Raw genomic sequence first — 12,645 nt, forward strand, 5'->3', positions numbered from 1 at the left:
AAAGAAAAAAATGACCTGTCCATCAGTCACAGCTAAGCAGACTGTATGGCGCTCGGTTCTCAGTATTCCTCACTCTGAATGAGGCCAGTGTGTGCAATGCTTTCCAGCTAGGTTTACGCTCTTTAAATTCTACTAGAGTACGAATATTAAACATCAGGTCCATTTCCGCCTCAAACTGCAACCTGAAGCTCCACATGATGTCGCTGTCCTGTGCGACAATCCAGGTAGCCATGATGGCGTGATTGCATGTGCGCATGCTGTCGCTTCAATATAAGCCATCACTAACTACAGCACACAGTGCTCTTTTTTCCGACTGACACGACCTTCTTGACAGCTCGATAATCGAAAGCCTTCTTTCATTTGCTGGCGAGGATGGATTTCTCTTCAGACGGATCCCAGCTGTCTCCAGCAGTAAACAGGCCTCATTGATTGGCTCAATTAGACCCAATCATGAACATTTAGCCCGGAGAGAGGCGCATGCGCGTCTTCCCCATTTACATGGTAGCCGGGGGCTATACTGACATGGGCGACACCCCACTCAAGCTGATTGTTTGTAAGAGAAAATGGTATTCGAATATTGGATAGCCGGTATTCTCGATTTGGAAAGCCAGTATCTCACAACGGAGCTACATGCCATCCCCAGAGGCTTATCAACTCTGGCTGCTTCTTGCAGCATTTCAATTTAGAACTGTAGGGAAAATGTCTTGGGTTGAAACATGCCGTGTTAAAAAAGTCATTGACATTTTCCAGGAGCAAAAGGGTTGGCATTCGAGCTAATTTGCATACCCACAATGCATGGCCCATCTGCCTCTCTACTGGAGGTGAACTTCCATCGATGGCTACTGGATGGCACTGTGCTCTGTCCGACTTTGCTCAAATGTCCTTACATGCTTCCGCATTTCAGGCCGAAGTGATTTTTCCAGGCCTTTTTAAACCCACCATCACTTTGCTAGTTGTTGAAAATGTGAACTTGAAAAAGATGCATTATGTTGGCATAACCGATTAAAGAAAGATAGTGTTCTTGTCACACTCAAGTGCTTGCAGAACACTGTGGACATGCAGGACCCAGAGCTACGCATGCACTCACCGATCTTGTGCAACGGGGACAGCCCGAGCACCTATCCTACCTTGTCAAGAGAGTAAGACGAGTGATCTTTCGTCATTGCAATCGATCGCATCCTGCCCCTCATGTCTGCACTGCCAGCAGCTGCGCACGTAGGTGGCAAGTGTGCTTGTGTAGTGAAGTGCACACATTTATTTTATGTATTTTATTTGCATTTTCAAAGCGCTCACGCAGCCCGCGTGCATCGAGGTGCTGTTACAGGAATTTTTCTTTTCAGTTGCGTAATTGTATTTTTTTTGTCTTAGTTGCGTATTTATAACGCGCTTAAATACACAGCGGTTTCTAAGCGCGGATCCGGGGATCGAACCTGTGTTGCGTCCTGTTGTCTTGCTTCCAAGACGAACACGTCGCCACTGAGCTATCCTCCCGAGATGATATCCTCATTTATGCTGAAGATGGAGAAACCCGTGATAATGCACTGAGGACAGTGTTGAGTAAACTCCAAGAGGCAGGGGTTCGGTCAAGATACAAAATATGCATACTGAGAGCCCAAGAAGTCGAGTACCTCGGGTACTCAACCTCATAAGGAGGAATAAGCCCAAAGAAGGATCTCCTGTTCTGACCTCGATAGATGAACTACGATCATTCCTCAGACTTGCAGAGTATTATGCAAAATTCGTACCAAGGTTCTCCGAAACAACCGCCCCCCCCCCTTAGGGAGCTTCTGAGGAAGGGTGCAGAGTATGACTGGGGCCAATCCCAAAAAAACGCTTTTGACAAAGTCAAGGAAAGGATTTTCCACACCATATGCCTCTAACCATTCCGTCCGATGTGGGACACGTATACCACCACAGATTCAAGCACCTATGCGCACGTCCTCTCATATCAAGTCGGTGATAAGCAAACCCTTTTACGATCTGCAAATATTTCAACAGATGTTTCCTTTTTTTGAACAGCTGGCTACCATTGACAGAGCTATTATAAGAGCTAAAGTAGTTTATTATAATTCTCTTTACTTGGGTCTCCCGAAGTCACAAATACAGAAACTTCAGGTGCTGCAAAACAGAACAGCCAGAATAGTTGCACATGCCCCATTTAGAGCTGACTTTACTCCTGCCTTGCGCCAGATTGACTGGCTGCCCATGGCCACTTGTATGAAGCGTACATGCACATACATGTATTTATGACCCCCGCCCCATTTTACTAGCCCAGTAAACTGAACATATTTACTCCCAAAGTTTTCTTCGCTCCTTAAATTCTTTGTGCCTAACCCCCCCAGATTAAAGCAGATCTCTGTTGGGGGTAGAATCTTTTCTGCCTGGGAGCCAAAACCTGGAAACAGCTCCCCGATGACTTTCGGGCTGAACCCGATCATATGCACTTAAAAGAATCCCAGAAAACCTATCTTTCAGCACTATTTTGACTTTTAACTGGTTATTTTGGAGGGGGTTTGGCGCTCTCTGTAAATTCTGTCAGTGCACTAATGCCTGTGGCTTCATAGTGATATATAAGATTTGTAACACAAAATCATAACAACAAACGCACAGAGAAGGCCACACATACCAACATGCCACATTCCATTCGAGTGATGCTAGTCCAGTCCTTATTTTTTCTTTGCATCTTGGGACTTGTAGTCCTGGATTTCCCCATTATAAATTCAGGGCATACTAGAATATTTTTTGGGGGGCACCGAGGAAATGAAAAGCTGAAAACAGAGTAAAATACCTCTTTTATCAATTCAAGTGCCGCATGCTATTATTAACTGACGTTGGGGATGGGGATGTGTGGGCTGAAAGTAACAGCGGCGTGGTCCTTCCGAGTCTTCCGTGAGATGGCCTGCACGGTAAGAACATACTGGTAAACCATTGATGAGTTGAAGGTTGCGAGACATCTCGAACCAGTCACGTGAGCCAGCAGAGTATGGTCTTAGACGGCTGAATGTCAAGATGTGTACGCTGCACATTAGTACGAGGTGTTGGGTTCATAGGTGGTTTGTAAAGATAGCTCAGCGGGTTGAACACTCGCTGCTGCAATCTGAGCGTGATCTGCAGGTTCCCAGGTTCGAATTACGGCAAGGCCAACTCAACCTTTCATCCTTCCGAGGTCGGTAAATGAGTACCAATTTTGGTTGGGTGAAATTGTATGTAAATATGTGCTCTGTAAAGCGCTTTGGGTTAAGGCACTATATAAATAACACATCATTATCAGGCACCTGCGCACATTCATTGTCTGATGACCTGGAAGGGCATCCCAGATTAGGAAACCTTTGCCCCTGGAGGGAAATGGCCCCTTCTCTTCCTGTACTGATGGCTAGAGTGTTGCTGGCAAATGCTCTCATGTGTTGGCATGTTTGACTGGGCTTGAAGAACTTGAAGCGGTAACCTCGCGTGCGGTCATGTCATGCCACGGGGGTGTGATGGGCGAGCCAGTGCCTCGGGCCACCCTGTACACGCACACACACGCACACAATCACTGACACAGGACACATACGTCTGTGCTTTCCACGGTCCCGACGGCAACTGCCGCACGGACGTTCTTTGTTTGAAACGTGCATGCGTGACCCAAAACGAGGCTCGCGCATGCGTCGTTTACACTGATGACGTCACATCCCTTTTTTTCTTTGATCAAAACAAACGTGCATCAAACACAACAGTAAAACATGGAAAACGATAACTGGACTCAACATGGGTCGCTGACCTGACTCGGACGCAGGTTCAGTCTCCCGAGTCCAGGACGTAGTCCTTGAAATGAGCAGGCGGTCTGCGATCATGTCGCACAGGGTATCGACTGCTGCTCTGGGGGACCACACTGGGGCTCTCAACCCGCAGCAGCACATCCAGTGGCGCATCCGCTACAGGGCTCTAAGCCCCCGCTTCCAATGAGGCACCGTCATCGGGGTTCGCCTCCTCACAGGGAACGTCCACTTTTTTGAAAAAAGATTGGTTGCGTTCATTGGCTGCGGTGACCATGGTCCCCTTCACATGGGTAACAGTCCACGGCTCGGGTTCGTATGGTAGTGACAGCTTCCCTTCAGGTCTACAATTCCGCATTAACACTGAATCACCTACGGCCACCTCCTTGTCTTGCAAACCCCTCCTTGCACTCTCCTTCATGTTGCGTGCAGCTCGCTCCTCCCGGACTTTCTCGTTGTCGATAACCCCGGGTTCCCAGCCCTCCATCTCTGGTATCAAACCCCTCAGGCAGCGTCCAAACAGCGCTTTGGCTGGGGCGACCCCTGTTGACTGGTGGGGCGTGGTTCTGTATTCCCTTAGGAACTCGACCAATTTCTGCTGTAGGTCATCCCCCCATTGGCCGATATTCTGAACGCTTTGTTAAGGGTCCGCATCATTCTTTCAGCTTCCCCATTCGCCCAAGACCAGAGGGGCGAGACCTTCCGGTGTTGGATGCCTTTTTCTTTCAAGTACTGCGCAAACTGGCTCCCGTGAATGGGGGTCCATTGTCCGAGCACCAAATCTCAGGGAAGCCATGCGTCGCAAACATTCTGTCCAACGCCCTGGTGGTGTGGTCGGTTGCTATTGATTCCACCACCTCAACCTCCGGGTACCTCGACCATTGGTCGACCACTGCCAAAAAGTACATGCCCCTTCCAGTTGATCCAAAATCAGCATGGACGTGCCCCACGGCTTCTCTCTCCTTTCCAATATAGCTGATGGGCGGAGCCCTCTCAACATGACTTGCCGCTTGGCACGGTAAACACCTTTTCACATACAATTCCACCAGGCTTTCCAGATCGGGGAACCATACTTTGGGTCTGAGCCGTGCCTTTGTCTTGGCGATTCCTTGATGTCCCGTATGGGCCAGTTCCAGGACGTGGTTCCTCAGGGCTTGTGGAATGACGATCTGCCTTCCCCTCAGGAGTAGTCCATCGTCAGATATTGACAGTTTGTCCCTCACCCCCCAGAGCGCCTGGAGGTCCTTCTGAGCCCTCACTTCCCGCCTGGAGTTGTTCTGGAGCACCTCTTTCCAGTCACCACTTCTCACCGCAGCCTTGTTGATTTGAAACACCTCGTCCATCGACGACTCCTCGGCCACAGCTACCCTGGACAGAGCCACGGGCATCGCGCTCTCCACAATGGGGTACACCAACTCCTGGCAATCCAACACCTCACTGGGACCTTCTGCCCGCTCGTGGTTTGGGTGGCGTGAGAGGTAATCTGCAGGATTATTAGTCCCCGGTCTGTATACTAGCTTGACCCCGTACTCGATGAGCGCAAGCATCCAGCGCTCTATCCTTGGGGGGGGCTTTGATGACACGCCCACTAGGATGGGCAGGAGCGGCTTGTGGTCGGTCACATCCATAACTGGCTTGCCCAGAATGTACAGACGAAAATGACGGCAGCCCCAAAGAATGGCCAATGCCTCCCTCGCAATCTGCGAGTAGCGTTTTTCCGTGTCCGTGAGATCTTTACTCACATATGCAATGGGGCGCATGTCACCTCGGTTATCAGCCTGCATAAGACCAGCCCCCAGTCCCACCGGGCTGGCATCGACGACAATCTCCGACTCTGCGGTGGGGTCAAAGTACGCCATCGTGTCTCGATCGGACAGGGCTCTTTTGATTTCCTGAAACGCCTCCTGCTCTCTCCTGTCCCACACCCAGGTGGCCTCATTCTTGGTCAGTGCTCTGAGAGGCTCGGACAGGGACGCCAGCCGCTTGATGAATCGCCCGCAGTAGTTAACCATCCCCAGGAAACTACGTACCTCCGTGGGGGACTGGGGCGCCGCCGCTTCGCGGATGTCCTTGACCTTTCAGGTTCTGGCGAGACGCCGTTGGCATAGAAGATGAAACCAAAAAACCCAATCCCGTCCTTGAAAAATTCACACTTTTCGCGGTGCAAAGTAAGTCCCAACTCGCTCAATCTTCGCAGATGCTCCAGTCTCTTCATGTGTTCGGCTTGGACTCAGCAAAAACCAGAATGTCATCACTCATATTGACTACCCCTTTTAGGCCAGCCAGCGTTCCCCTGATGGCATTTTGAAATACTTACACTGCAGATGAAATGCCAAAACTCAGGCATTTAAACTGATAGAGACCCTCGTGTGTGGTAAATGTTGTAATATATCTGGAATCTGGGGAGAGCTCTAGCTGTTGGTAGCCCGACCTCAGATCCAACTTCGAGAATACTCTGGCCCCTTGCAGTTCCCCCACAATGTCATCAAGGGTCGGTGTTATATGTCTTTCTCGTTTAATGGCGGCATTCGGGAGGCGCATGTCCACGCAGATGCGTACCGCACCCGGCTGTTTCGGCTTCGGCACGACTACAATGGGTGAGACCCAGGGCGTCGGCCCCTCCACCCTCTCAATGATGTCCATTTCGACTAGATGTTGAAGCTCCTTCTCCACTTGCTCCCTGAGGTGGAACAGGATTCGTCGATGTTTGAGGGCGGTGGGCCGGATGGTGTCATCAATTTGAAGACGCACTGGGGGACCCTTCAGCTTGCCCACTCCCTGAAAGATACCAGAAAACTTGACCAGCATTCGATCTATGTCCACCTGGTAAACTTCGAGGGCAAAATGCACAAGGTCCAACGCCTTTGATGCAGCGCAGCTGAGCAGTGAGTGCGGGCTGACGTCTGTGACGAAAATCCAGGGCTTGATGGTCTTGGTCCCCTTGGTAACAGTTGCCACAAACACCCCTTGAATGGGTAGTGGAGTGTCGCCTCCAAAGGTGAAAATCTTTGCCGTTGACACATCCAACGGTGGTGGCCCCGGGATTGCCTTATAGTGGTCGGTGGCAAGTACACAGACAGAGGCGCCTGTGTCTATCAGTACCTGTGTAGGAACACCTTGAATGTCAACCATACGCTTAGGCTGCCTCTTTTTCCGTGCTCCTGTCGCAAGGTTCGAAATAAAGAAAACCTCTTCTTCCTCCTCCTCTTCTTCTGCGATATTGAGTCTTTGGGCATCTTGCTCCAGTGTCGCAATACTGCGTTGTCTCCTAAACTCACCGCCACTTGGCCTTGCCGGGCCTCTTTGCGTGGCAACCGGTGCAGGGGCTCAACACATCGTGGCATAGTGGCCAGGACCATTGCACCTGCCGCAGATTCTCGATTTGGCGAAACAGTCATCGGAGTGGGGCAGATCATACCCACAGTACTGGCAAATAGTCGCCGATCCATGCACTGGAGCGGCATCCTGGCGTTTCTGGCTCCATCCAGCTTTCGACGATGCTTGCCTCCCCACTGAAAACGCCTCTTCAGACTTGCCCGGGCGTACAGCTGCATCCATCTTTGCGCCTCTCGTCTCAGCCAACTCATACACTCTGCCACAGTCTATTATTTGGACGAGAGACAAACCCGGCTCCCGCAGTACCTGTCTGCACAGTTTGCCTGAACTGCACCCTTCGATCACTTGGTTGCGGACCATAACCTCTTCATTGTCCTACCTACAAGTGGTAGCCATCTGCTGCAGACGTGCGCAGAACTGGTTAAGTGATTCCTCCTCCCGCTGTTTCTCGCCACAGAATAAAAATCTGTCGAAGTCCAAGTTAGATAAAGGAATAAAATAGTTCTTGAGGGCCGTTTTAACGGCATCATACGTCACTACTTGCAGGTTTAAAGACTCATATATGCGGAGAACGTCCATCCCTGCCGAATTGAGCAGTGTCACCCTCTTAGCAACGTCATTGGTCTCTCCGGTTGCTGTGAAATACATGTCTAATTTGTTTATGCACAGCAACCATTTTGGGCCCAATTTTGAAGGTGGACCTGAAGTGTCAAATTCCTGCATAGGTAATAACGAAGCTGTTGTCTGCGCACCACCGTCTGCAAAGCCGTTGCTTCTCCTTCACTGTCCGTCATCTTCACAGGTCGCACAGGCACCTCAAAACAGGATTAGAGGCCGCAAACCTGACTTGGACAGATTGTTGACGTACCTGGTCAAATGCGCAGAGGTGACACAGTGCTGCGACGATGTTCCAGTGCCTGGCTGCCTTCTGTGCTTAGATGGCCATCCCATCACCAAGTATCCTCTGGTTACAGGTTGCACTGCAGTCCTCTTGGGATGGAGAACTGCAGAAGTTTGAAAAATTAGGTGTTCTATTATCCCTTAGCACGTGGGCAGCGCACGAGCACCCTTGCGGGCCGCTACTGCCTTACGCACTGAAGATAACGTGATCACCATCGCTCGCGTCGGATTCGTGATGCACAAAGAAGAAAATGCCGGTGATTGACACATCAGTACATGTCAAACCACTCACTCCGTTGGCTCCCGCCTCGTCGCCAATGTGATGGGCGAGCCCGTGCATCGGGCCGCCCTGTACTCGCACACACACGCACACAATCACTGAGACAGGACACATACGTCTGTGCTTTCCAGTGTCCCGGCGGCAACTGCCGCACGGACGTTCTTTATTTGAAACACGCATGCGCGACCCAAAACGAGGCTCACGCATGCGTCGTTTACACTGACGACGTCACAGTGGGGAGGGCTCAGGATTTTGAACTGCAATCTTCTGATTGGAGGCCGGTGTGGTTCTGTGTCAATTACATGCCTGCTGGAGGCCACTCCTTCAAAAGACTGCCTCACAGCGGCCTCCAACAGGTGCGATTATGTCTCATCAGGAGTTTCTAGTCCAGAACATTCCATGCCATCTGCGCTCCACCCCCGCCCGCTACTCCCTGCCTTCTCTTCCACATTGTGTGCTCCTTGACTCCGAACCCTCTCCCCTGCTTCAACCCTACAGATAAAGCCCATTTTTCTCCCTCTCTCTCCTGGCTGCCCCCTTCCCTGTTACCATCCCGCTGCTTTTGCCCATGATCCACTTACCTGCACTGTGCACCATACACCCCACTGGCCCTCCTCTTGCCGCACTGCCTTCTCTGCGCCACATTTCCCGGGAGGGTGAAGGGTGGGGGGGGCAGTCCAGGGAACGTGGTACAGACCGCGCAGCGCCTATGTTTGGTCTACAATGAGGGCATGATATGATTATGCATTATTTCAGTTCCAATCGGAGCCAGTTTGCCATATGCAAGTTCTCTTTAGCGTGTTAATGGTAAGATGTTTTTTTAAATTTTTTTTCCGGTAATGGAACATAGAGCTTTGTTGTTATCTTGAGGTAAAAAAAGTGACGTTAAACAAATTGAATAAACCAATTCTAAACGAAGGATTTAAACAAATGTAACTATATTAAAAAACGCGGAATTTACTTGTACCCTTAAATACAGTCACACATTAAAATTAAATTACAAAAAAGGTTAATTTCAGAATTGACGTAAAACATGAAACGACAATTGTGGGGGGCCATTTTTCCTGTAAACCAATCATTTGTAGCCCAAAGCTTAGTAGGTAAGGTTTTTTTTTTACCACTCACCTGAATTACCCGTTTGCTTCTGTTATACTTTCCCCATCACGTATGCCCTGCCCTTACTTCCTAATGCACTTATGCTTCCATAAAATGTCTTCCGCGTCTCTTCTGCTTACCCTGCATCCCTGCACATCTTTCTGTAGACCGACAGAAGCCAGGTTCCCTGAGCTAAATGATAGCTTTAGGGCATTGCCTTCAGACAAATCAATTTTCCCCACAAATGAGCATTTCTGAATACCCAGGAATTGGACAGGAGTATGCAACAGGGAGTTTGTTCTCGCCCACACAAAGTCTCGCGATGTGCCTGTTGAGTAGCCTGGTCCTTATAGAGGTGAAAGATGTAATGATGGAGACAATCATTTAGATGTGAACATAAGAGTCCAGTTTTATTTTTGCAGGACTCCTTCGATGATTCCTCTGTGTTTCCTTACTACTCTCTGTTTCTCATGTATGTCTTCTCCTACTTCCCTCCAGATTCACATGAAGACGATGCCGGCAGCAATGTTTAGACTTCTAACCGGACAAGAAACACCCCTCTACATCTAAGACTAACCGCCGACAAAAGATTTAATCGCACGAAAGTGAGCAAACTTAGCCATCAGTAAAAACATCTTTCGGGAGTACCTTTTCTACCTTGTCTGAGAGGATCTAGAAAAAGAAGCCAGGCTCTGGAACATTCTGTAAACATGGATTACCGCGCGCTGCTCTCTCTCCGTGCCCTCTTGGAAACATTGATGCCAGCTTCATGCTTGGGCACCTCACCTCCCTCGCTCTCTCTGAATTATGTGACACAGTTCAGCAGGTTTTCTCATGCAAATTCATGACAATAATATTTATTTGTATTCTCCTTGTAGTGTGTTTTATGTATGTACAGTACGTCATGTTTCATAATGTGCTGAATGTGTGTGTGTGTTTGGTGTGATGAGTGAGGCTAGGCCCTTTAGTTTTACTTGTGAACGCTGCTTGCCATGCGCGCATGGCAGGCAGCATTCACAATTACAATTAAATACTGCCCGACAAACGAGCATGTCGGGCAGCTTTTAATTGTAATTTTAGATAGGATAAAGAGGTGAATGAACAAAGGATGCTTGCCTAATTATATGTTGTCATTACAAACCTTCTTCAGACTTGAACATCTGGAGTAGGGAAGTGAGAATTGTATATATTTCTCTGTAAAATGATCAATTTCTCTACAAAATAGCACTAGGAAAGGGTTGCTTCTCCAACAGCAATGCAACACATACTATCTTCAAAACCTTTACTACTTTGGAGCTTTATGGAATCCTGTGAAACAGCAAATCTCCCATCCACAGTCGCGCACACATTCTTAAGTACTGAGAAGAAGAAATAAAGACACAAAACAGAAAACTATTTCCAATGCATCAAAGAGATCAATCAGTTTTACCGCTCTAGACCATATTGTTTATCATCATGACGAAAGATGTTCTCCAATAATGCCATTCTTTAATCAGGTGTAACAACTGGCAGTCGATGACTTTGCTTATCTTCTTCTTAACTGAGAATTTACAAAACTTAAAAACACGGTTTCTTCCTTTAGCTGCAGGAAAAGAGCATTCTTTGGCCCTGAAACAATTGTGGAGGAATGTGACTTTTTTTCTAGCGACTAAGGGATCATGACCATCAGCAGTATTAGACCATTTCTAGAAGACGCCATCCATAGTGACGATGAACGCATTAGGAGATCAACATTAGTGGATGTCATCTCTGTCTGGAATTTCAGCCAAGGCCTTGAAGATAAACACTGTGACTTGAGAAGCCTTACCCTGCAGTAAATGACGCTTTAGGACTATTGAACTTCAAGGAACTATCTGTGTTGCATGCAGCTGACTAGAGGATAACATTGCCTAACATTACTAACTCGTGTAATGTAATAAAGAGGATATGCTTTTCTGGTCTTGCAGTGTGTTTTTAAAGTGATCAAAGTTAACGCTGAATTAAACTTGATTTATCATGACTTCCAAATGCAATTTCATCCATTAATTTCAAATGATTAGTAGCCTCACCTAGACAGAATCCAAATATGTCTGTTTGGGGTAGTTACCGAGTAGTTGAAGTATATACATTGAAGTATTTCAATGTTACTGTCCACAGGATACCAGTAAACACACGTTTTTGCAGCACACGATGGAGCTCATTTAATTGAAAAACATAATGTGATGGCAGTGACATGTGATGTTTGCACTCAGGTGTAGCCAGCTTCCTGGCGTCAAATGTTTGTCACGTGCAAGCGAGAAAACACTTCATAGTATGCACGCATGGTAAGCAGCATTGTTATGTTATGTTATTTGGCATTTATAGAGAACTCTATATATCATTGGTATCAGTGGCGTCGCCAGGAATCAAATTTAGGAGCGGCACAGAGGGGGGCCAAAGACAAAAGTAGAGGGGCACAGACAAAAGTAAGGGGAGAACATGTTCACTGCTCGTCTTAGGTAGGGGGAACACATAGGGGGGCACAGGGTTTCACAGGCCCCCCCCTAGCGACGCCACTGATTGGTATGACCGCAAAGTGCTGGTAGGTTGAACGGCCTCTGGGACCGTAGTCCAGGTCAATTGAGAGAGTAGGGTGTCATAGGGTGCTTGGGTGCACCAGTTAGGCGTGCAGCGGATGTAATTGCTTTATGGCAGCTGCATCCTAGCATTAGGTGTGGTGGTATTGATATCAGTTGAATGTGTGCAGTCAGGTGGGGGGACACCGAGACTGGGTTCTGGCTGCGTTAGGCCTATAGGATGCTTATGTGTGCAGCGAGGCCGGTTTGTCATGGGATATAGCTATTAGAATGATGAGGTATTCATGGGGTAATGTTCGTATGTGAGCAGCTAGGCCAAAATCGATCGAGGGGTGTAGGTGCACTCTAATTGTGTGGTGGTGTAGAGTAGAGAGTAAGCATAGTGGTATTGGAGGTGAGTTTCTGGGTGGAGTTATGATCTAAGGAGAAGGATATTCCGCATTTCAGGCATGCGGCTGCTTAATAGTGAATTAATATATGTATTCAATGATGGCATTGTTTGGGATCTCATTGAGTCTTAGTCACCGGGCTGCTAGGGTTAAATCGCTTCAGATGGTCGTGGTTGGTATTACGGAAAGAGACACGTTTTTAGAGCTTTTCGGAACATCGTATAGTCTTGGGTGTGTCAAATATGGGGGGTAAGCTAGTTCCACAGAGATGGGGCTAAGGGTGAGAAGGCGGATCCTCCGATCCTGACAGAGTTAGAGGTTGGAATCACTAGAAG

At 48.4% G+C, this 12,645-nt stretch overlaps 1 protein-coding gene across 6 annotated transcripts in view; it reads left to right on the plus strand.

Annotated features, from left to right (window-relative positions):
• Positions 1 to 11,299, plus strand: part of APBA2 (amyloid beta precursor protein binding family A member 2) — a 1,066,227-nt gene extending 1,054,928 nt beyond the window's left edge. For 5 of the 6 annotated variants that reach the window (XM_069624922.1, XM_069624924.1, XM_069624925.1 and 2 more), the window contains one exon: positions 9,865 to 11,299. In XM_069624922.1, coding sequence (XP_069481023.1) covers positions 9,865 to 9,936 — 72 coding nt within the window. In that variant the 3' untranslated portion in view covers positions 9,937 to 11,299. The remainder of the gene's footprint in view (positions 1 to 9,864) is intronic. The other variant, XM_069624926.1, reaches the window with a different exon arrangement.
• The last annotated feature ends 1,346 nt before the right edge of the window (positions 11,300 to 12,645 follow it).

This window comes from Ambystoma mexicanum, chromosome 11 (assembly GCF_040938575.1).
Source record: "Ambystoma mexicanum isolate Mex_15411 chromosome 11, UKY_AmexF1_1, whole genome shotgun sequence".
Classification (NCBI taxonomy): Eukaryota; Metazoa; Chordata; class Amphibia; order Caudata; family Ambystomatidae; genus Ambystoma; species Ambystoma mexicanum.